At 38.2% G+C, this 22742-nt stretch overlaps 1 protein-coding gene across 1 annotated transcript; it reads left to right on the forward strand.

The window, feature by feature from the left end:
- The first annotated feature begins 254 nt into the window (after nt 1–254).
- Nucleotides 255–15555, forward strand: AQP11 (aquaporin 11). The gene is made up of 3 exons (XM_027531924.1): nt 255–1182; nt 8933–9049; nt 12028–15555. The coding sequence occupies exons 1-3, from the start codon at nt 564–566 to the stop codon at nt 12105–12107; spliced, it is 816 nt and encodes a 271-aa protein (XP_027387725.1). The 5' UTR covers nt 255–563; the 3' UTR covers nt 12108–15555.
- Nucleotides 15556–22742: the final 7187 nt, after the last annotated feature.

The following is a 22742-nucleotide window of genomic DNA, read 5'->3' on the forward strand; positions in this document are numbered from 1 at the left end:
GGGTCTGGATTGCAGCTTGACGGCTTTACAGTTTTAGGAGCTGAAAAGTAAAACCCTCAAGGTTCTCACGTCAAAGGACCTGTTAAGGCGCAGGAGGCGCACGCCTTCCCTCTCAGCGCCGGGGACCCTGGGGCCCAAGTCTAGCCTCTCGCAAGGGCGCACGGGCCACCATGCGCATGCGCAATGGCCTCCGGACGCACGCCGTCCCTCCACTCCCTGCCCCACCCGCGCCCGCTCCCAAGCCCTGAGGGATACAGCGAGGGCGTGTGTCTGGCTTCTGCTGGCCGTTGGCCCCCTCAGACGGTGCCCTGGCAGAACTCTCCTCGAGGCCCGTCGCCTCCCCTCCTCCCCGGCTCTGGCAACAAAACTCTAGCGTAGAGCCGGGGAGATGGGGAGGAGTCCTTCAGCGTGGCACCCCCAGGGCCTCCGGCTGGTCTGGAGTCGGCCCGCCCCGAGGGGCGTGAGGAGGGGGCGGGGCTGAGGGCTGAGGACTTAGGACTGGGGCCCAGAGACCGCCTCCTGCAGAGCCCGAGCAGGCAGCCCAGTCTGGTGCTGAGAGAGCCATGACCGCGCTACGGGGGCTCTGGCCCGAGATGCAGGATACCTGCACCTCGCTGGGGCTGATGCTGTCGATCGTGCTGTTCACGGGGCTAGCCCGCGTGGTCACCCGGCAGCAGCTGAACGGACCCATGGCCCACGCCTTCGTCTTGGAGTTTCTGGCCACCTTCCAGCTCTGCTTCTGCACTCATGAGTTACAACTGCTGAGTGAGCAGGAACCCCTGCACCCCACCTGGCCGCTGACGCTAATCTACTTCTTCTCAATGGTGCATGGCCTGACTCTGGTGGGCACCTCCAGCAACCCGTGCGGCGTGATGATGCAGATAATGCTGGGGGGAATGTCCGCTGAGACGGGTGCGATTAGACTGTTAGCTCAGCTGATTGGTGCCCTGTGCAGCAGGTACTGCATGAGCGCCCTGTGGAGCCTGGGGCTGACCAAGTATCACGTCAGCGAGAGGAGCTTCGCTTGCAGGAATCCCATTCAAGTGGACTTGCCCAAAGCGGTCATCATAGAGGCTGTCTGCTCCTTTATTTTCCACAGCGCTTTGCTGCACTTCCAGGAGGTCCGAACCAAGCTTCGTATCCACCTGCTGTCAGCACTCATCACCTTTTTGGTTTATGCAGGTTTGTTATTCCCACAAAACACTGGGCACGTCCGGAGCTTCTATGACTTGAGACTCTTAAGTTCTTTGCCAGGATTCATTCGAAACTACTACGCTTCTATGATGTCAGTATTGGTATTTCCGTAATTCTAATCATTTTGCAGCTCATTCTTTACCGATAGGGTGCAAATATAGATCCTCCATTCAGTGCTTTCTTTTTAACACCCAGAGAAAGCCACTTCTGTGCTGAAACAGAGATCATGTGAGATACTGCCAAGGGTTCAGATATCCTACAAAGGGATTGTTGTAATAGTAGAGAGGAAAGATAACATCGGCTACCTTTTGCCCACTTGGTATATAGATCCTTGCTGAGGCTCTCGCTGAAAAATGATCCTGGGTTTCAAAAGTTCCTTCCAATTTAAAGCACAAGCTACATGAATAGCTAGTAGTAAGAGTGGGAAATAAACTTCTATAGTTCTATTTCTTATTTTTTACAAAATTACTTAAAATCATATATTTCCTTTCTAATTCATCTTGAATTTTTAATGGCCTATCAAGAAAGATGTGTTTTAAAATCAAAACTTGCTTGAAATCAAAGATTTTTAAAAAATAATTCTTGAGAAAATTCTTGAGAAAAAAATAATTCTTGAGAAATCTGCTTGATTTTTTGTAAATCGTATTTACCTTGACAGATCTCAGATATAGTGGATATTCTAACTAGGACAGGAAAATATTCTAAATAGGATAGGGAAATTTGAAAAGCAGTGATGAAGCATGTCATTTTAAATGATCATAACAGAATATTTTCACTAGAACTATCTGAATTGTAAAATGTTTGGGAGGTAGGAATCTAATAAAAAGAATTAGTAGTAAGACTCTGTCTTCTGCCCATTGAAAGGGAAACTATGAGTAGAAGCAAATCTTAAGGATTTTTAAACATATGCTCAACTTCCTAGGTAAAATGAAAGACTTTCTGATTCATTTCACCTTCTTTAAAATCTAGTACCATCCTTTTTGTAGACTCAGATGGAAATGAGTGGTATAGGAAAGAAGGAAAGATATATGCATATTTGAGGGGTTGGTGAGTAGTTGCTTATTAAAATTTTAAGTTTGGACTAAATCAGAAACATCCCCTGTATATGAACAGAATCATCCCTTGCAAAAAGTTATGCCACAAGTTAGCTCTGTACTTTAATTAGATGTGGTAAACATTTAAAAGATGTTTTAGGGATTTCCTTGCTGGTCCAGTGGTTAATACTCCTCACTTCCACTGCAGAGCTAGGGGGTGGGTGCAGGTTGGATCCCTGATCCAAGGAACTAGACTTTCACATGCCCCACAGGGGCAGCCAAAAAAAGAAGTTTTAAATTAACACAATGTTATACAGAGTTCCTTATCCCTCTCTTGATAATCTATAAATTGGTATTCCTGTTTTTGTACTTTTAATACATATTTATTATTTCAACAGTAATACTGTATATAATATTAGCCAGTATCTATTTTATAAGTGACAAAGATTTTGAGAGAAGAGAAACAAGATAATATTTAAAATTATACATAAATATAATGAGAGTTATTGGAAAGGACCCATAAAATAACAATTTAAGATATCCAGAAATGTTCTTTTCCTTCCCCTCACATTACTGACATCAACATTGCTGAAATGAGGCTACTAATTGATGGAGGAGGAGAGACCGAAAGGATCACTAGAGCAGTGGTTCTCAACATTCCCTCTACATAGGAATCACATGGGGAGTGTTTTAAACATATCCATATTTGGGTACAGAGATTAAGATTTAATTGCTGTGGGAAAAAAACAAAATAAGATTTAATTGCTGTATGAAGGGGCCTAAGCAATGGTAGATTTAAATTTTTCCCAGGTGATCCCAATATGAAACCAGGACCGAGAACCACTGCTCCCATCTATATTTTGCTGGTCAGTTCATCACAGCCACTAGTCACATGTACTTATCAACTAAAATATTCAATTCTTCAGTCACTGTAACAACATTTCAAGTACTCAATAGCCATGTCTGGCTAGTGAGTACCATATTGGACAGCGATGAAAACTGCAGGGACAGAACCTAACAATTATTTATTGTTGTTACAGATATTGATTATTATGATGTTCCTTTTCTGCCAAATAAGGAAGATAAGAATATTCACTGGGCAGCGTGCAAGCATATAGGAAATTTATGAGTTTTGGTATTTAATCCTTACAACAACCCACTGATGAATAAATACATTATTCCCATTTTAAGTAAAGTAAGTGAGGGTTAAGAACGTGAAATGCCTTGTTCAAGATCACACAGCTATTAACAGAATGAGCTGGAACCATGGTTCAGATTTACACTAAAGCTTATACTCATTTCATTATCAGCATTTTATAGCATGCTCCTAAAAAGTAACAAAAATATGTACATACAACTGAATATTGTTTAGCCATGGAAAGGAATGAAGTTCTGATACATGCTACCATAGGAATGAACCTTGAAAACATTATGCTAAGCATAATAAGCCAGACACAAAGGGACAAATGTTATATGACTTCACTTTATATGAAATATTCAGAACAGGCAAATTCACAGTCAGAAAGTAGAACAGAGGTTACCATGGGTTGGGCAGCAAGGAGGAATAGGGATTTTTTTGTTTAATGGGTACAATTTCTGTTTGGGGCAATGAAAATTTTAGAAATAGTGGTGATGGTTGAACATTATAACTGCTGCTAAGTCGCTTCAGTCGTGTCCAACTCTGTGCGACCCCATAGACGGCAGCCCACCAGGCTCCCCCGTCCCCGGGATTCTCCAGGCAAGAACACTGGAGTGGGTTGCTATTTCCTTCTCCAGAACATTATAACTAGTGCCATGAATATACACTTTTAAATGGTTAAAATGGCATATGTTATATTTTACCATAACATAACAAAATTTAAGTTAACAAAGGATTGTTACCAAATAAATTTAGCAAACACTGGATTAAACAGATTTTCTAATTTAAGACTCACAGAGTTTTACTATGCTACTGTTTATAGTGAAACTCCAAGAGAAAGATATGGAACAGTTTTTCAAACATAGGAATACTTTTGTCTAGGAGTGTGCAGTAGAAGAGAGCATACTTTGGGAAATGCTGCACTAAGTCATATCACTCCCCATTATTTTCTATGGATATAAATCATAACTTTAGGTCAGAGCTATTTAAATAGAGTGAACTGTTTTAGGACTAGCTCAGTGTGTATCTCATCAGGCAGACATGAGGACTTTGCAGGAAGGAGTTAAGAATAGATAGGGAAGGGAAGGCAGGGGAAGCATTAGCTAAGTCAGGAATTGTTACAAGTTACTTCAATATGTAACTCTCTCTCATTTTTTAATTTCTAAAACACTACTGGGCTTCCCTGGTGGCTTAGCAGTAAAGAATCCACCTGCAATGTAGGAGACATGAGTTTGATCCCTAGGTTAGGAAGATCCCCTGGAGTAGGAAATGGCAACCCACTCCAATATTCTTGCCTGGGAAAGCCCATGGATAGAGGAGTCTGGTGGGCTACAGTCTATGGGGTTTTAAGAGCTGGACACAATTTTGCAACTAAACCACCACGACCAAGATAATATTAGTATTGGTTTGACTAAGTTGCATGCTGGGATATTTCTTTAATCACTTGCATTTGAGGATACCCAGAAGTCACTTATACAGGTCATATCAAAAGAACTGATTATTTAAGCTTATAGAACATAACTGTTCAGCAACAGAGCTACAGGCTCCTTGGATAGCCAATGACTAAGCATCTGATTGCATATTTATTGATTTAGCACCCTGCACATTTGTGCAGATGGAGGCCACTGATGTCTTTAACACTTGTATTTATTGGCTTCCCAAATAAAGTGAAAAAAAGCTCTGTGTTATTAACATATTAAAACTATAAAACTATTAATGCAGATTTGGAAGGTTTAGGTTTGGGGAGAATTTGGTTCAATGACTAGGATAAGAGAGAACTGCGTAAATTAATTAGATATTGGAAAAAAAATCTATTTTACACATCCAAGTAGGTTGTCTTTCTTACTGTACTGTTCCTTTGCAGAACTTTTAGTTATATACTTGTTTTCTGATGTAATGCCTGTCTTCCTCCACCAAACAGTAAGCTTTATGAGTACAGAGACTAAAATTGTTTTATTCATTATGAAACATAACCAGGACTGAGAGTGTCCCATTACAAATAAATACTCATTATTTTTAGAATGAGTAGAATGAATGAAATAGCAAATAGTCTATTCACTTAAAAAAATCAAAAGAAATAATACATATCTGGGTATTCCATATTTTATGCCTAAGAGCTTCTAAAATAAGCCTAATAAAATGTCCAAAGTAATTCCATTTTTACTCCATTCAGGAGCTTTTGGAATCCTTCTAAGTCATGAAGAATTTGGATAGATTATTTGTCAAAGAAGGGAGCTAAGTCCTATATATATATATATATATTTATATTTAATACAATAACCATAATGACATAGGTTCCAATCTACAAATGAAAAACAGCTTCAAACAAGGCACAAAATATTTTGTTTTTGTTTTTCTCATGCCAGTATAATACAATGGTAAAGAGCATAAGCCTCTTGGACTGTGTCCTTAGGATAGATAATTTAGGTCTGTTTCCTCATCCTTAAAATGGAGAATAACACTATCGCTTCAGACTATCATGAAAAATAATGTACTCCAAGTTCTTCCCACAGTAACTGGCATAGATGTCTGGTCACTTTATAAATTAGTTAATTGACACTGTAGCTTTTATACAAGTCTTGCATGATTTTAGTGTCATTCTGTCACAGAGAACTTGATTTGCTTTAGGAGTGCTGAGACACCTAAGTGCCTATAATTACCAGATTTGGAACTCTGTCTTTTGACTGTCCTAATTTCACCAAGTTCACACTGTCCTCTGAGATTCCTGGCAGCCAGCTGGATCTCCCTGTTGATACCTCTTCTTCAACAGGTGTAATGGCTTCCTCCCTCCAGACATCAATACATAGTAACTAATTTTTCAGAGTCATTTTCTCCAAGTTCTGTGCCTGATGGATAATTCTTACTTTTTAAATAATTCATATTTAACTACAAAATACATGAATGTGTTCTTTTTGTAAATAATGGAAACACTACCAATGAGACTCTCAATGCCTTTTGATTACCATCCTTCATGCCTGTCCCCTCTCCTTCCCTGCCTCCTCTTCTCACCAGTATAGTCCTCTGTGCGTGCGTGTCCTTCCAAACTCTTATGTACATTTACTGTACATATTGATAGGACCCTACAGAAACTATTTTATGTGTGTTCATATTAAGATGAATCATGCCTTACTTTCTGCAGTTTTTTTAGTGGTGTGGTTCAATGATACTATCTTGGAGATCTGTGTTAGTAAAGAGATCTTTCTTATTATTTGAATACTGAACAGCATTCCAAATTAATAATAAAGTTATTTATTTAGCTATTTTCTTATGAATGAACATTTAGGTTTTTCCCAGTTTGTTGCTATTATAAACAAACAACCGTATACATGTCTACTAGTATACAGGTACCAGTAGTTCTCCAGGACAGTGGTTTTCAACAGAACAATTTTGGCAACGTCTGGGAACATTTTTGTTTGTTATATGGGGAAGATGAATATGCAGCTGACGTTTAATGGGTCAAGGCTAGGAATGCTAAAAATCCCACAGTGCATAGAACCCTAACAAAGAATGATCCAGCCTAAAATATCAAAGCCAATGCCATGTTTTGGACCTTTTGTTGACACAATGGATTTCTGAATCAGTTAACTTACCCTTAATGCTTAAAATAACAATTTTTTTTTCATGATTTTGTGGGTTAGATAGGAAATTCCCCTGAGATCATATAGCTGGACAGTTGGTTTCTTTGGAAGAGCAAAGGTGCTTCACTCATGTGTCCAGCAGTTAACAGCCATCTAAGACACCTCAGTTTTTTTCCTTGTGGCCTCTCATCCTCCATCAGCCTAGATCAGCTCATGTACACGGTCAGCGCATTGTTCCAACACAGCAAGGAGTAGAAGCCAATGATGGATTTATTGAGACCTGAACCTAGAATTCAGTGTTGCTCCTCACATTCAGAATTCACATAGCATCACTTCTGCTGTATTCTATTTGTTAATGCAAGTTGCAAAGCCAGTTCATACTCAAGAGAAAGGAACAGACTTGTACATCTTAAGAGAAGCAGCATCTACCAAGTCATACTGAGCAGATCTGGTGATGGGAGGATTAGAAGACAGAGTATGAAGTAACTGGAGGTTTAGCGTGGTATAAGACCAAATGATAGTGTTCTCAGACCTAATAGAAATACCAAAGACCTAATGGGAATACTGAAGCAAACTAATTATGAAGGCAATGGTTGTCTATTGATAAATGCCTTAAAAAAATCACAGGTCACTTGTATTATCACTGTACATATTACATTATATTTTATTGTATAATCTGTGTGGAAAGATCTGTGTGAGTTCTTACCTTTCTGTTCATGGTGTCCAGAACATAAGAACTCAATAATTCTTTGTGGCATTAATTTGAAATGACCACATGCCAACCAAATAATTCTGCTGGCCCCTGGCAGTTGCAGGCTCAACATTCCAAGATTTGACTATTCAAGAGTGGTTCTGAAGGTCCATGATGTGATGTCATTTATAATTGCTGAGGCATGAATATGAATTGTGCTGTGAGGCTGGCATGCCAAGAAAAAAACTCTTAGCCACGGAGTGAACTCAGTTCATTTCTCAACATCTTTATCTCAACAAAGCTTCAATGTTTTCAGCCTGTCAAGTGTGAAATTTTATGAAAAGGTCACTTAATTTCCAATTTTATTTCACGGCATTTTATAAAAACAGTTAACATGCTCTTGTGGCATGTGTCCATGTAAAATTTGTGAAGATCTCTGATCTGTTGCTGTAGCTAAGTTGGAGGCAGATGAGTGTGCTCAAGCTTCCACATGGAACAACCACCAGAAATGTCTCTATCTCAGGGATACAATGAGGGTATGTTCTGAAAAGCTGAGCCACAGTTTTGGTGAGTACCACTGGACAGCCAGTCCAACCTCTTTCGCTTTTCCTCACTTGCTGTGTGGCCACAGCTATAAAATTCCTGGGCCCCATCTCAGAGAGAGACCCTAAGTGAAGAGCTGGACCCTAAGTCCTGAAAAGCAGGCAACAGTTAGAATTTGTGCTGATCTTTCATAATTACTCAGTCACTTCTTTTTTTATTAAAATTTTTTTCTGTAACCACTTTATTGAGATATAATTCACATACCATTCACAATCACTTCTTTAGGGCTTTGTTGACAAGTAAAAGTGGAATAGTTTGCTTTTTGTTCCAACACCAAGGTTATTTCTGTTCAAGAGGATCCTGGGGTATTGTACCCATTTTAACAACATTTTCATTATATTTTTATTAATTTAAGTTGAATGTTAAGGGCAGCCAAATCTGTTTTATAAAAGTGTAGGAATACTAATAGAGCAGGTTAATTTTCAATGTGTATTCATAATATACCACAGCAAAAGCACTGGATGAAAATTCTTAATGTCCTTTGTCCTCCTGCCTTTTTTGCACCTGGCATATTATAATCTATAATCTATTTTTATATTCTATAATATGCCAGGTGATTCTGCAAAGAAAAATTACAGAATAAAAAAACTTAAATACCTAAAATAAAAGTTTTATTTAGTAATCCCTGTATTTCTAGTTGCAAGAAAATGTAAGATATATGGTTTGATATCATTCTGGTTAATATGTATTACAGGAGGAAGTCTAACAGGAGCTGTATTTAATCCAACTTTGGCACTTTCACTGCATTTCAAGTGTTTTGATGAAGCATTCCTTCAATTTTTTATAGTATATTGGCTGTCTCCTTCTTTAGGTAAGTATATTTTTATTCAATATGATGAAAAGATTAGGGTATACTAAAATACAATATGGAATGTCACAAAAAAGGTATGAAATATTATGTCCGAAATAACATTTTATTTTGTGCAGTATCCGTTAAAACTGCTTTTGTCTTTAAAGAAACAAGTTAAGAATAGTAAGTTTGAAGTTTAATCTCTCTTTAATATGCCCTTAGATATGAGGGCAAAGAAGTGACGAGTGATTACTTCCACTAAAAAATAATCTTTTTTTGCTAAAGGAATTTGTTTTTTCAAGTTTGTGAGCTCCAGATAAAATACTATTTAGCTCATCTGACCCATTTTGTCGAACAGCATTTCATGAAACAATACAGAACTATAATAAATGTAGTTTTAAAAATTTCCACAAATTGCATTCCTGTTATTTCTATCTGGGTCAGTTATGTAAAACTCTTCTTCTCAAATAGGTCAAATAACACAAAAAAAGTTACAAAATAACTAATCATGATATGCATATCCTTATATAAATTATCAGCATTTCTTGATTTTGTTTAATCATCTATTTTAAGCCTGACTGTAATTCACAGCTATAAATGAATATGAGGATAACTGGCCTTCTAATTAGTTCATTCTTCTTTTTATCCATAGTTTGCATTTTGTTTCTTGTTGCTTATTTCTGTTAAAAAAAAGGGGGGGCAGGGGAAGGGGAGGGTACCTACAGAAGAGAACATGGGCCTAACAGGTTTGAATAGCCATGACACTTTACTCCTCCCATTCACCCTCCATTCCTGTCATTTAGGACTTTTCCTCACATTTAGCATCTGTTGCGCTCAGTAATCAGAGAAGGCAATGGCACCCCACTCCAGTACTCTTGCCTGGAAAATCCCATGGATGGAGTAGCCTGGTAGGCTGTAGTCCATGGGGGTCACTAAGAGTTGGACATGACTGAGCAACTTCCCTTTCACTTTTCGCTTTCATGCATTGGAGAAGGAAATGGCAACCCACTCCAGTGTTCTTGCCTGGAGAATCCCAAGGACGGGGGAGCCTGGTGGGCTTCCGTCTATGGGGTCGCACAGAGTCGGACACGACTGAGGCAGCTTAGCAGCAGCAGCATACTCAGTAATATCTATACCTAAACATGAAGAATATCAGAAACTGTATTTTAAACTGCTAATAATGGTAACTTTTTTTCATCTATTCATTACTAGTGTTTTCCAGTAACTTCTTCAAAGATAAATTATCTGTTTCTGATTTTTAAGAAGTAAAAAAAGGTCACTGAAGTTCACAAAGAAGTTAAAAAGGTCACTAATTGGACAGGTCTACTAATAGTTTTTTTTTTTAATATTTATTTATTTGGCTGCACCAGGTCTTCGTTGCGGCACATGGGATCACTGATCTTCATTATGGCACATGGGATCTTTTTTTTTCCAGTCATGGCAAATGGGATCTAGTTGTGGCATGCCAACTCATAGGTGCGGCACGTAGGATCTAATTCCCTGACCAGGGATTGAACCCAGGCACGCTGCCACCTCCTCCAAATTAATAAGATGTTAGAAATGTGACTGTAAGGATGTATATAGAATTAATTCTCTAGCTTATACATTTCATATAATGAAAATTAGTAAATTCTATTTGATTCTATAAAATTGCAACTCCATTTTAGAAAGTTTTAAACATGTCTTATTTTCTAGCTCCAACTTTATAAAGAAAATGTCAAATTTTGTGAATTATATTGATTCTGATTTTTTTTTTAATCTAAAGCTTCTGGTTGCAAAACAGGCTCATCTCTTTAAAATTTGTTATCCAAATATTAGTCAAACCTTAATTTCCTTATCAAATAGCAGTAAATTATCAAATCTGCATGTGATAAAAACACATTCTTTATCTAAGTTTAACTGATTTAGAGTGTTAAGCCTACCTTTAATCAACCCTGAATATTCACTGAAAGGACTGATGCTGAAGCTGAAGCTCCAGTAATTTTGACCACCTGGGAAAAGGCGACTCATTGGAAAAGACTCTGATCTGGGAAAGATGGAAGGCAAAAGGAGAAGGGGGTGGCAGAAGATGAGATGGTTAGATAGCATCACTGACTCAACGGACATGAATTTGAACAAATGCCAGGAGATAGGGAAGGACAAAGAAGCCTGGCATGCTGCAGTCCATGGGGGTCACAAAGAGTCCGACACAACTTAGTGACTGAACAACAATAGAGCTTTAAACCTATATACGTTAAGATAAAACCATTAACCACCACAGACTTCTCTTAGACAGTGATTTGAGTCCCATGGCTAAGTCCCCTCTATCTGTTTCCCATTGAAAAATTTTAAATCTTTAATATAAAAATGTCTTTTAAATTACCTATTATACATATGCTAGATTTATCTGATATGACCTCAAAAATGAAAATTTACTAATGTGATTTTTAAAAGCATATTTATATTCAAGTTTTAAAATGTCAACTGAAATTTCTGTTTCAGAAACTTTGCTTAATACAATTCTAAAAGCTACTAATGGTTGAGATTAAAATGGAGACCCAAGTCAAGTTTCTCACTTAGCAAGTCAGTAATGGAGCTAGAAATAGAACTCCAGATCTTTCTATTTATCCTTTGAATTCATTATTTAGATCCTACTAGTTTTTCCAAGTATGTACTGTTTTTAAAGATTAATGGTTGAAGAAAAATCATGTGAGAATATTAGACTTTAAAATATCTACATGATGGAACTTCCCTGGTGGTCCAGTGGTTAAAACTCCATGCTTCTACCACAGGAGGCATGGGTTCGATCACTGGTTGGGGAACGAAGATCCTACATGTCATGTGCTACAGCCAAAAATAAATAAAACAAAATATCTACAGTTTTATGTAGAAGTCATATAGCTAATTCTTTTAAACACACCTCTAAAAATCTCTTGGTAAATAATTGTATATAATCTTAAATTATAATCACTGATCATAAACTTCTTAAAGATTGTGTTATTTTACTGTTTGTCTTTCAGGTATATTGCTGATGATTGTGATGTTCAATTTTTTCCTTCCATGGCTGTATGACAACCACACAACTAATAAAAAGGAGTAACTATTCTAAAAGACTCAGCCTAAATTACAGGACAGTCAAGCTGGATGTGATAAAGATTTTATCACCTAATATTCAACACTGGTTGCACTGGATTCATCAATATTATCTTCCTTTGAAGAAGCTGCCTTAGAGCTTTCATCACTGGAACTTAAAAAAAAATTACTGTGAAAATGAGGTATCCTGTGTTTCTCAGTTAAGGCTTCTTCTTTTAAGTGTGTATTAAGTGCTGCTAGAAAAGACTCTACATTAAGTATAAATCTCAAGTGATAATTGTTAATTTTGATGAAAAAGAAACTAAGTACAGGGTGAGAAGGGAAAGATGATGGTGGGACCAAGAAAGAGTATGTGTATCAGATGTCATCTGAACGAGCAAGATTTTTAACCAAAACTACAACCAGTCATGCTTACAGAACTGGAGAGGGATACTTTTCAGCCACTACCTCACACAATGATACCATCAGCAGTGTCATCTTTCAATAGGAAAGTTGCTATTAGAAGTAGACATCTACTGATATGGGGATTCCTGAATTTTGAATATATTCTAATTTAAAATATTTTCTCTAAATAGGCAATTTCAGAAGCTTTAGGCGAGCTGTCATTCTTTAACAGACTTTACTAAAGCACTCATACAAAGTTTATGCTTTTCACATTCTCATTTGATTGTAACAGCTACTTTATGAAGTACGTAGGGCATGTATTTTTAATCTCCATTTTACAGATAAGGAAACTAAGTCTGGAAGGGAGTTTACTGCTCTGCCTAAGGTGAAACACAGTCAAATACCATCTTTAGACTTCTACTTCAATATAAAAATATCTTCTCAGTCATCATTAAGACTAAAGGAAAACTGGAGATTTTGAAGAAACATTAAATATTTTATAATGTTACAGTCTGTTTAGGAATTAACAGCTCTTTTCAGGCTTAAAGAACCTTCAAGTTTTCCTCTATCAGAAGCTTTCTTTTATTAAAGTTCAAAAAGGCTAAGTATGTTTTTCTTCAAAGGAATTCTATCATCAGGGTCAGAAATGAAAGCAAAGAGAAAGAAAAGGTTGGGGAGGGGGATGAAATAAGATCTGTTGAGTAATAATCAGTTAAGCAACGCATAAACTGCCAGGTGATTTAAGTGCTGCTTGGTGATCGGCCTGTGATAGTCACTCTCCATAAACCTGCAGACTGAACTCAAAAGCTGCAGGCTACCCAGCAAGGCAGCCAGTTTGAGGGTCATGGACTTTGACTCTTGAACTTAACACAGATGGTAGTAGTTTCTATTTTAAAAAGCAGAGTTCATAAAATTGCAACAATGGCTAAATGGAATCTCTGACTTGTTTCATTTGATCTGCACAGTATTTCAAACAAGTTAGTATTTGTAATATTTTTTTTAAAACACAAAAATCCACAGTTCTAGCTTTTCTTGGAAAAAAAAAAAAGGATGAGTCAACATTAGGGCTGAATTCTGCTATTACAACCACACAAAATAACTGGTCCCAGGACTTCCCTGGTGGTCCAGTGGCTAAGACTCTGACCTCCCAATGCAGGGGGCCTAGGTTCGATCCCTGGACAGGGAACTAGATCCCACATGCCTCAACTAAAGATCTCCCATGCCACAACTAAGACCCAGTGCAGCCAAATAAATAAAATAAAAAAGACTGGTCCCTTTAAAATAATCCCTTTGCCACTCCCTATGTCTTCCAAACATGAAGCTGAATTTCACTTGTTTCATGGCTTTTTCTGTACATAATTTTTAAAAATTCATAAATTCCTATCTCTTTATCATGAGACTGTGGTTTAAGAAAACTGAGTGTTAATTTGTGAAAATACCCAGCTCTCTAAACTTCACTTCTCAGAATTAGAGGTTATGACTTCTGATGACATGGTTTCCCCTTGCAGCCCTCTCAAATGGTAGCTTGGCTCTTTTCTCTGCTGCCTCCATTAATAACGTCATCAGACCATGCCATCTTCTACCTAGGTACTCCTTCCTGCAATTCTATCTACTGTATCTATTGTATCTACTGTACAGCCCCCTCAATTCCTTCTTGATCTTTTCGGAATGTAGTTCCTTTCTCACTCATTCTCTACACTACTCCAGTTACATTTGCTGGTGATTTCAATACTTACAAAGATGATCCTTCCAGGATCTTGGCCTCCCACTTCATTGGCTGAACTTGAAGGCTCTTCAGTAATTTTTCCTTTCTCTTCTGCCTCAGCTACAAATTTGGTCATAACCTTGAGCTTGTCATTACCAGTAACTCAGACTCTTCTCTGACCTCAAACACCTCTTTCCCCAATCACTAACCCCTTTCTCCAGCTCACTTCACCCTACTTTCTTTATCTCCAATACTTTGAACCCCCATGGGGAACTTGGGTCCATTGATACTACCACCATCTCTCTCCCCTATCAATTACTCTCTTCTGAAGCAGCTTAAATTACACTCTTGCATAGAATCTTAATTCCCTTGTTCCTCTAACTCCTCATGCTTACATAGGTTAATCAAAATTTAATTAATTCCAACTGTCTACTTATTCCATGCCTGCCTCCATACATGAAATATAAGAAAAACTGGGTAGCAGTAGGACAGTTCTTTCAAAGACTTGCTATAAACAAACAAAATGTGGGTGGTATCTAAAGGGGGAAATTGGATCAAGAAAGAATTTCTTTTTTTAAGGTGGGAAAGATATTTGGCATGCTTACATGCTGAGAGGAATGATGCAGTAGAGAAAATGATGATGTCGGAAAGGGAGGGGAGATTTAGGTTCAGTTTTTAATAGCTAAGAAAAGATAAAAGCAAATGCACAACTGAAGGGGCAGGCCTTAGCTAGAAGCACAACAGATGGTTCATAGAAACAGGACAAAAGGTAGGAATATATGGGCAGAAGACTTAGGTAAGCAGATGTGATGATGTGAGTCTGAAGAAGCTCAATTTTCCTCTTCCCATTTTTTTCTTGAAGCATTCTAGTCAGGCCTTCAACTCCACCATTCCACTGAAATTCTTGCCAAGCCCATCAATGACTTTAATGTTGTTAAGTCAATGTCTCATACTTCTTACCTATCAGCAGCATTTGCTAGTTTATTGCTTTCTCCTTGTGAATCACTTCACTTCCCCAAAATCATTGTCTTTTCAGTTTCTTCTTCCTCCTTTCCTCCAAACTAAACGATACCTTCCCAGGGCTCAGTCCTCTGAGCTCTTTTCTATTTCTCCTTATTCCCTTGATAATTTTACCCAATCTTGTGGTTTTATAGCAACTGTATCATAACTGCCTAATTTCTATGTCCAGCTTATACAACCGTCCTGAACTCCAGACTCATATCCATCTGTATATGAAACATCTATACTTTGTTGTCTAAGATATAACTCAATACATGCAGCTCTAGTTAATTCAGATTGCAAAGTGTATCCATTCTATTGGTGGTATTTGTAGTTATTCAATATTAAATCAATGCTTCAATAAACATTCTTGTGCACATGTGTTTTTCTAGGGTAGTAGGCTTTTGTACTTTTCATTATGGCCTACCAGCATAGTTTGGTCAAGCCTCCATCTACTTCAGTTCAGTTCAGTTCAGTCGCTCAGTCATGTCCGACTCTTTGTGACCCCATGAATTGCAGCATGCCAGGCCTCCCTGTCCATCACCAACTCCCGGAGTTCACTCACACTCACATCCATCAAGTCGGTGATGCCATCCAGCCATCTCATTCTCTGTCGTCCCCTTCTCCTCCTGCCCCCAATCCCTCCCAGCATCAGAGTCTTTTCCAGTGAGTCAACTCTTCACATGAGGTGGCCAAAGTACTGGAGTTTCAGTTTTAGCATCAGTCTTTCCAAAGAACACCCAGGACTGATCTCCTTTAGAATGGACTGGTTGGATCTCCTTGCAGTCCAAGGGACTCTCAAGAGTCTTCTCCAACACCACAGTTCAAAAGCATCAATTTTTCAGCGTTCAGCCTTCTTCACAGTCCAACTCTCACATCCATACATGACCACTGGGAAAACCATAGCCTTGACTAGATGGACTTTTGTTGGCAAAGTAATGTCTCTGCTTTTGAATATGCTATCTAGGTTGGACATAACTTTCCTTCCAAGGAGTAAGCGTCTTTTAATTTCATGGCTGCAATCACCATCTGCAGTGATTTTGGAGCCCCAGAAAATAAAGTCTGACACTGTTTCCACTGTTTCCCCATCTATTTCCCATGAAGTGATGGGACCAGATGCCATGATCTTAGTTTTCTGAATGTTGAACTTTAAGCCAACTTTTTCACTCTCCTCTTACTCTTACCCAAATTATTGCAATAATTTCATGTTTCTATTGAGTGATCCTATTAAAGCAATCAAATCATGCAGCACCTATTTCAGACTGAAAGGCATATATTCCTTGATTTAACTATTACAAAACCGTTGGTGTAAAACATTAATGTGCTGGGAAAAGCTGCACATGAATCAGTGTGATTTCTGGGTATATGGACAGCACTGCCCTATTTTAGCAATCATTTTGAGCTGGTTCACATTATTTAAAAACATGCTATAGCAAAACTGCACTAGACTACTAGGGCTAGAATAACTACACTTGACAGCTTCCTACATAAGGAAGAATTCCACAACTTCTTGCTTTTAAAAGACACCATAAACAAAATGAAGACATGTCACAGAGTAGGATATTGGAGTCCAGAATATATAAAGGACAGACGAGTAAGAAAAAAATTAGGCAAAAAAACATAAAAGAGTCAAATGTACAAAGCAGAAAGGTGTTCAATCTCATTAATAATCAGGAACATGGAAACTACAATCATGATGAAATTCTACTTTCATATTCATCAGGTTGGCAGAAATTCAGAAGTCTGGAAATATCAAAAATATTAGGAGGAAACTATTACTTTAAATAGCCCCAATCATTTTGGAGCACAATTTAGCAAAATCTAGCAAAGTTTAAGGTTTACATATTTAAATGAAATTTTGGGGGACAGATTAGCAGAAATTAACATTTGTGGGTCCTATTGGCTGGAAAAGTACTTCTTGTTGTAGATGAAATGAAAGCTACTGCAACACACACACACACACATGCATATAAGACATGCGTAAGAATATCTGCTGCGGCACTGCTTTAATAATGAATAACTGGAATCTTACATGCCCGTCATGAAAATGAATGAGCTGTGCTAGAGAGCTGCCTGTATCAAACTTTTAAAAAAGGACATCTCTTTGGACACATCTCTATTGGCTGCATCTGGCCTGAGTTGTGGTATGTGGATCTTTTTCACATGGGACCTTTCACTGTGGCACATGGATTCTCTACCTGTGGTGTGAGGGCTCAGCAGTTGCAGCTTGTGGATTCTCTAGTGGGCTCAGCAGTTGAGGCATTGGGCTTAGTTTCTCCATGGTATGTGGGATCTTAGTTCTCTGACCAGAGATCAAACCCGTGGCCCCTGCATTGCAAGGTGGATTCTTAACCACTGGAACACAAGGGAAGTCCTTGCCTATTATCGACTTGAATGCAACTATTACAGTGCTAAGTAGGAAAAATGGCAGAAAGATTCAATTAGTAATAGTTACAAAACATGCAACCCAATACTATGTAATGTTTATAGGATATATACACATGGAGCAAAAATGCAAACACATACATAGTTATGATAAATACCAAATTGGAGATAGTGGTTATTCCACTATTTGAGATAGTGGTTACAAAGGGAGCTTTAATTGTATGTGAGTTATGTTGGTATGTGTTACATTAGTCTTTTTTTAAACTGAAGTATAGTTGCTGCTGCTGCTAAGTTGCTTCAGTTGTGTCCGACTCTGTGCGACCTCATAGAGTCTGGCAGCCCACCAGGCTCCCCCGTCCCTGGGATTCTCCAGGCAAGAATACTGGAGTGGGTTACCATTTCCTTCTCCAATGCAGGAAAGTGAAAAGTGAAAGTGAAGTCGCTCAGTCGTGTCCAACTCCTAGCAACCCCATGGACTGCAGCCTACCAGGCTCCTCCGTCCATGGGATTTTCCAGGCAAGAGTACTGGAGTGGGGTGCCACTGCCTTCACCTGAAGTATAGTTAAGAATAACATTATTTTCATGTGTATAGCATAGTGATTGTAATACAGATTATACTTCATTAAGTTATTACAAGATAATGGCTATAATTCCTTGTGCTATGCAATATGTCCGTGTTGCTTATCTACTTTTTACATGATATTAATAGCTCATATCTGCTAATCTCATATCTGAAATTTGTTCCTTCTCCATTTCTTCCCTTTGGTAACCACAAGTTTGTTTTCTGTATCTGTGAGTCTGTTTCTGTTTTGCATATACATTCATTTGTATTATTTTTCAATTCCACATGTGATATCATACAGTATTTGTTTTTTTCCTGACTTATTTCACTAAACATAATATTCTCTAGGTAACATTAGTCTTAATACGCCAAAAATATTTCATAACACAAATTATTTATAAAATTAGGTAATAACTAACTTTTCCTTTACCTGCAGAGTTTTGCATTTAAACAATGAATGACTGTTATAAATTTTCTGATTTTCTGAAACCCTAAACTGTTTCTAAACTCTAAACTGACATACAGGGACTTCCCTGGTGGTCCCATGGTTAAGAATCCACTGTGCAAGCAGGGGATGTGGGTTGGATCTCTGGTCAGTGAACTAAGATCCCACCCTCCACTGGGGAACTCCCATGAGATCTGGAGCCTGTGAGCCACAACAAAGACCCCACATGCCACAACCAAGACTTGACACAGTAAATAAATAAAAATAAATGACAATATAAAGCCCAAATCCCTATTCCTCAGATTAAAAAAAAAAAAATACACGGAGAAAGAAATGGTAACCCACTCCAGTATTCTTGCCTGGAAAAATCCATGGACAGAGGAACCTGGTGGGCTGTAGTCCATGGGGTTACATGACTGAGCACGTGTGCACGAGGGTTGAGGGAGATGGGTTGGTAGCAATAAACTGGTAGAATAATAAAATACAACTGGGCAGGGGACAGGTTAGTTTTCCGGTAACACCATAACAAAGTACCATAAATGAGGTGGTTTAGAGTAAGAGAAATTTATTTTCTCACAGCTCTGGAGGGCAGAAGTCCAAGGTCAAGATGTCAGAAGTCATGACCCCTCTTAAAGGCACTAGGGAAGGATCTGTTCTGGACCTTTCTCCTAGCTCTGGTAGCCTCAGGCATTCCTCTGCTTGTACATGCCTCACTATAGCCGTCCATCTTTACATGGCTTTCCCTCTATCCATGTCATCTCTGTGTCCAAATTCTCCCTTCAGGTAAGAACATGTCCCTCCAGTAATGTTAGATTAGGGCTCATCCTAATGACTTCATTTTAACTTGATTACCTCTGTAAAGGCCTTATTTCCAAATAAGGTCACACTCAGGTGCTGGGTGTTAGGACTACAACATCTTTTTGCGGGGAGACAACTCAACTCATGAAGAGGGAAAAAAAACTCAAGTTTCCCTCCTACCTCTGTTCCCTACCTCTCCGAGAAATAACTTTCTCATGTATCATGTATATGCACATGACATATATAATCCCCACCGTAATTAATGGACCTTGGAGCTTACTGAGTATTGGTACACAGGCTCAATTTTTTTTTAAGGGATATAGTTTTCCATTGTACAGAGGTACTGTAAATAATTTACTCAGTGGGAGGAGAGTTCGGGACTAGGGGTGGGGGACACATGTACACCCATGGCTGATTCATGTCAATGCATGGCAAAAACCACTACAATATTGTAAAGTAATTAGCCTCCAACTAAAATAAATAAATACATTTAAAAAAATAGTTCACTCAGGCTTAATTATAGATATTGAGTTTATTTTCAGTCTTTTACAAATAAAGATACTATTCATATCCTTGTGCTTAGACTTTTCCTAGTGTGAAAATTTATCTTTTAAATAAATTCCTTTAAGTGAAGTTTTTGGGTCTCTCATGGGCATTTTATTATTATTTTTATACTCAGCAGGTGGTCTGGATCCTTTTTTTTTAATTGGAGGACTCAGGTGCACTTTCAATTTTGACTTATCTGGTGGCACAGTGGATAGGAATCTGCCTGCCAATATGGGGGACACGGATTTGATCCCTGGTCCAGGAAGATTCCACATGCCTCGGAGCAAATAAGCCCATGCGCTGTAACTACTGAGCTGCACGCTGCAACTACCGCACAGCTTCCCTACAGACTATGCTTTGCAACAAGAGAAGCTACCGCAATGAGAAGCCCTTGCACCAAAGTGAACAGTAGCGCCAAAACTAGAGAAAGCCCCTGCAAAGCAACGAAGACCCAGCACAGCCAAAACTTTTTTAATTAAAAATATAAAATTTGACAAACAGTATGTCCCTCAGTATTTATAAAAATCTTCCTTAACTTTAATTAAATACAACCTCAATTTATAAGGTGTTTTTTTTTTAAGGTTTAGGCTTGCAATTGTTGTTTGGTTGCTAAGCCTCAGTGTCTGACTCTTTTGCAACCCCATGGACTGTAACCCACCAGGCTCCTCTGTCCATGGGATTTCCTAAGCAAGAATACTGGAGTGGATTGCCATTTCCTTCTTCAGGGGATCTTTCTGACCCAGGGATTGAACCCGTTTCTCCTGCACTGAAGGCAGATTCTTTACCACTAAGCTACCAGGGAAGCCCAGCTGTAAATTTTGCAAACCAGTATCCAAGGATCTTTTCTATTTGGGGTAATCCACCACTGTGAGAACCTAGGCAGAGGGAGTGCCCTTCCACAACAGAAGCTGAACAGACCAGATATTCCTGTTTTCTGGCAACACATAGAGTACCAACCAGGACCCTGTGGTCAGTCACTCAAAGACATAAAACAATTAAATCAGCCTAACAACCCAGAGGAATCACATCTTATGTAAACCAATTGGAGTTCCTAACCTTTTTCTGACCCTGGTTTATTTTACCTTTCATGTCCATTTCGTGAGCTACCAAATAGCCTTCTAATACTTTTTTTTCCTGCTTAAATTAGCCAGTTTTGGATTTATTTACAACCAAAATTTAGGCTGGTAATTTTGATCATACTTTAATGAACATAAATTGATATACTATCCTCACATACATTTGCATTATACACTATGAAGGTTGTTATTTTGGGGTAATATGTATTTGCTTTTCTTCCTAATTCTGTCCGCTACTTACTACTACTGCTATTGATATGCTTGATGCAACCACCCTTTTCTCCTTTTTAACCTGTTACATGCAAAAGAAACTAGATGCTCAGGTATAATGGACTTGTTTGTAGAGCAAGAGTACAGACTTGTAGTGAAGGCCTGAAAGTCCTTTGAGAAAAAGTACATAATTTTATCACATCTCTTTTAATTGCTCAGTGGAATTTTAAATATCAGGCATCTCAAATGTATTCTAAAAGGTGAGTTAACATTGTATTTGTAGCCGCTTCTTTCTGTTATGGAAAGAATTAATTACTATTTGTAATAATTACCATTTACTGCATCATCTTTCAGGCACTGTTGTTGTGATTCATATAAACTTCAAAATAATCCAAAAATAAAATCCTAAGAATTAGCCTTATACACTTTTATTTAGCCTTCTCATCACCAAGTTATATATTTCTATTTTTCTTCTTAAAATTATTGTTAAAAACAATTCTAAGCTCCACTGCTCTCCCAAAGAGTTTTTCTGATTTCTCATCTGAAGTTATTAAGTCCCCCACATTAGATATTGGTTTTATCTACATAGATAAGAGAAGACAGAGCGATATGCGAATGAAAATATTTTTCAATTTTACCTTCTTTGTCATGGGATGGCAACAATTCTATTAGAACCCTCAGAAGGGATTTTCTTAGAATTAACAGGAGGAAATGGCAACCCACTCCAGTACTCTTGCCTGGAGAATTCCATGGACAGAGAAGCCTGGTGGACTACAGTCCATGGGGCTGCAGAGTTGGACATGACCGAGTGACTCAATGACAAGTCACAGAAGGTGGTACCAGATTCACCTATTCTAGAAATACTTGAAAAACATGATTTGTATGAGAATTAGCTATACAGTGATTCTATGTGAAATACTGCAGATATATAAAACTTTATCTAAATATCTAAAATCTCTCTGAGCAATGAGTAATCACACTTGTCTTCCAGAAGTAAAGGGCTACAATCATCTGTGCATAATCTCTTGTCTTCAATCATACCAGCAAAGATCCCAACAATATCTCAAAATACTTAATTAACATTTAAAGAAGCCTGTGTGAAAAGTATCAATATCTGACAAAGTAATCTAAGGGAGGCAGAAATACACTGGGATATTTTAATGAATTTATGTTTTAAACAACAGAATCTAGAACAGATGATCACTAACTAGCCTTAAGGATATTTTAGATGGCTCATATTATGGGCGGAGAGTATCTATGTCTTTTCTTTAAACTTTCTCTACCTCAAGAAATAGGAAACAAACCAATTCCAGCAACCCTAAAATTAAGTTCAAATAGAATCAAGAAATGTTGGGTTAGTGATCATTATGAGTTTTTTAAAACAGCCCGACCTGATCTTTTCTTCTCACCTTCTCTTATTTTCCCAAAGCTATGGGTACAGCTCCCTACTGATACAGAATGTTACAGTTGAATCTTTTAAAGTCATTCAGACATTGAACCTAATCCTCTTATTTTACAAAGATGAGGAAGTA

Source organism: Bos indicus x Bos taurus, chromosome 29 (genome assembly GCF_003369695.1).
Source record: "Bos indicus x Bos taurus breed Angus x Brahman F1 hybrid chromosome 29, Bos_hybrid_MaternalHap_v2.0, whole genome shotgun sequence".
Taxonomy (NCBI): domain Eukaryota; kingdom Metazoa; phylum Chordata; class Mammalia; order Artiodactyla; family Bovidae; genus Bos; species Bos indicus x Bos taurus.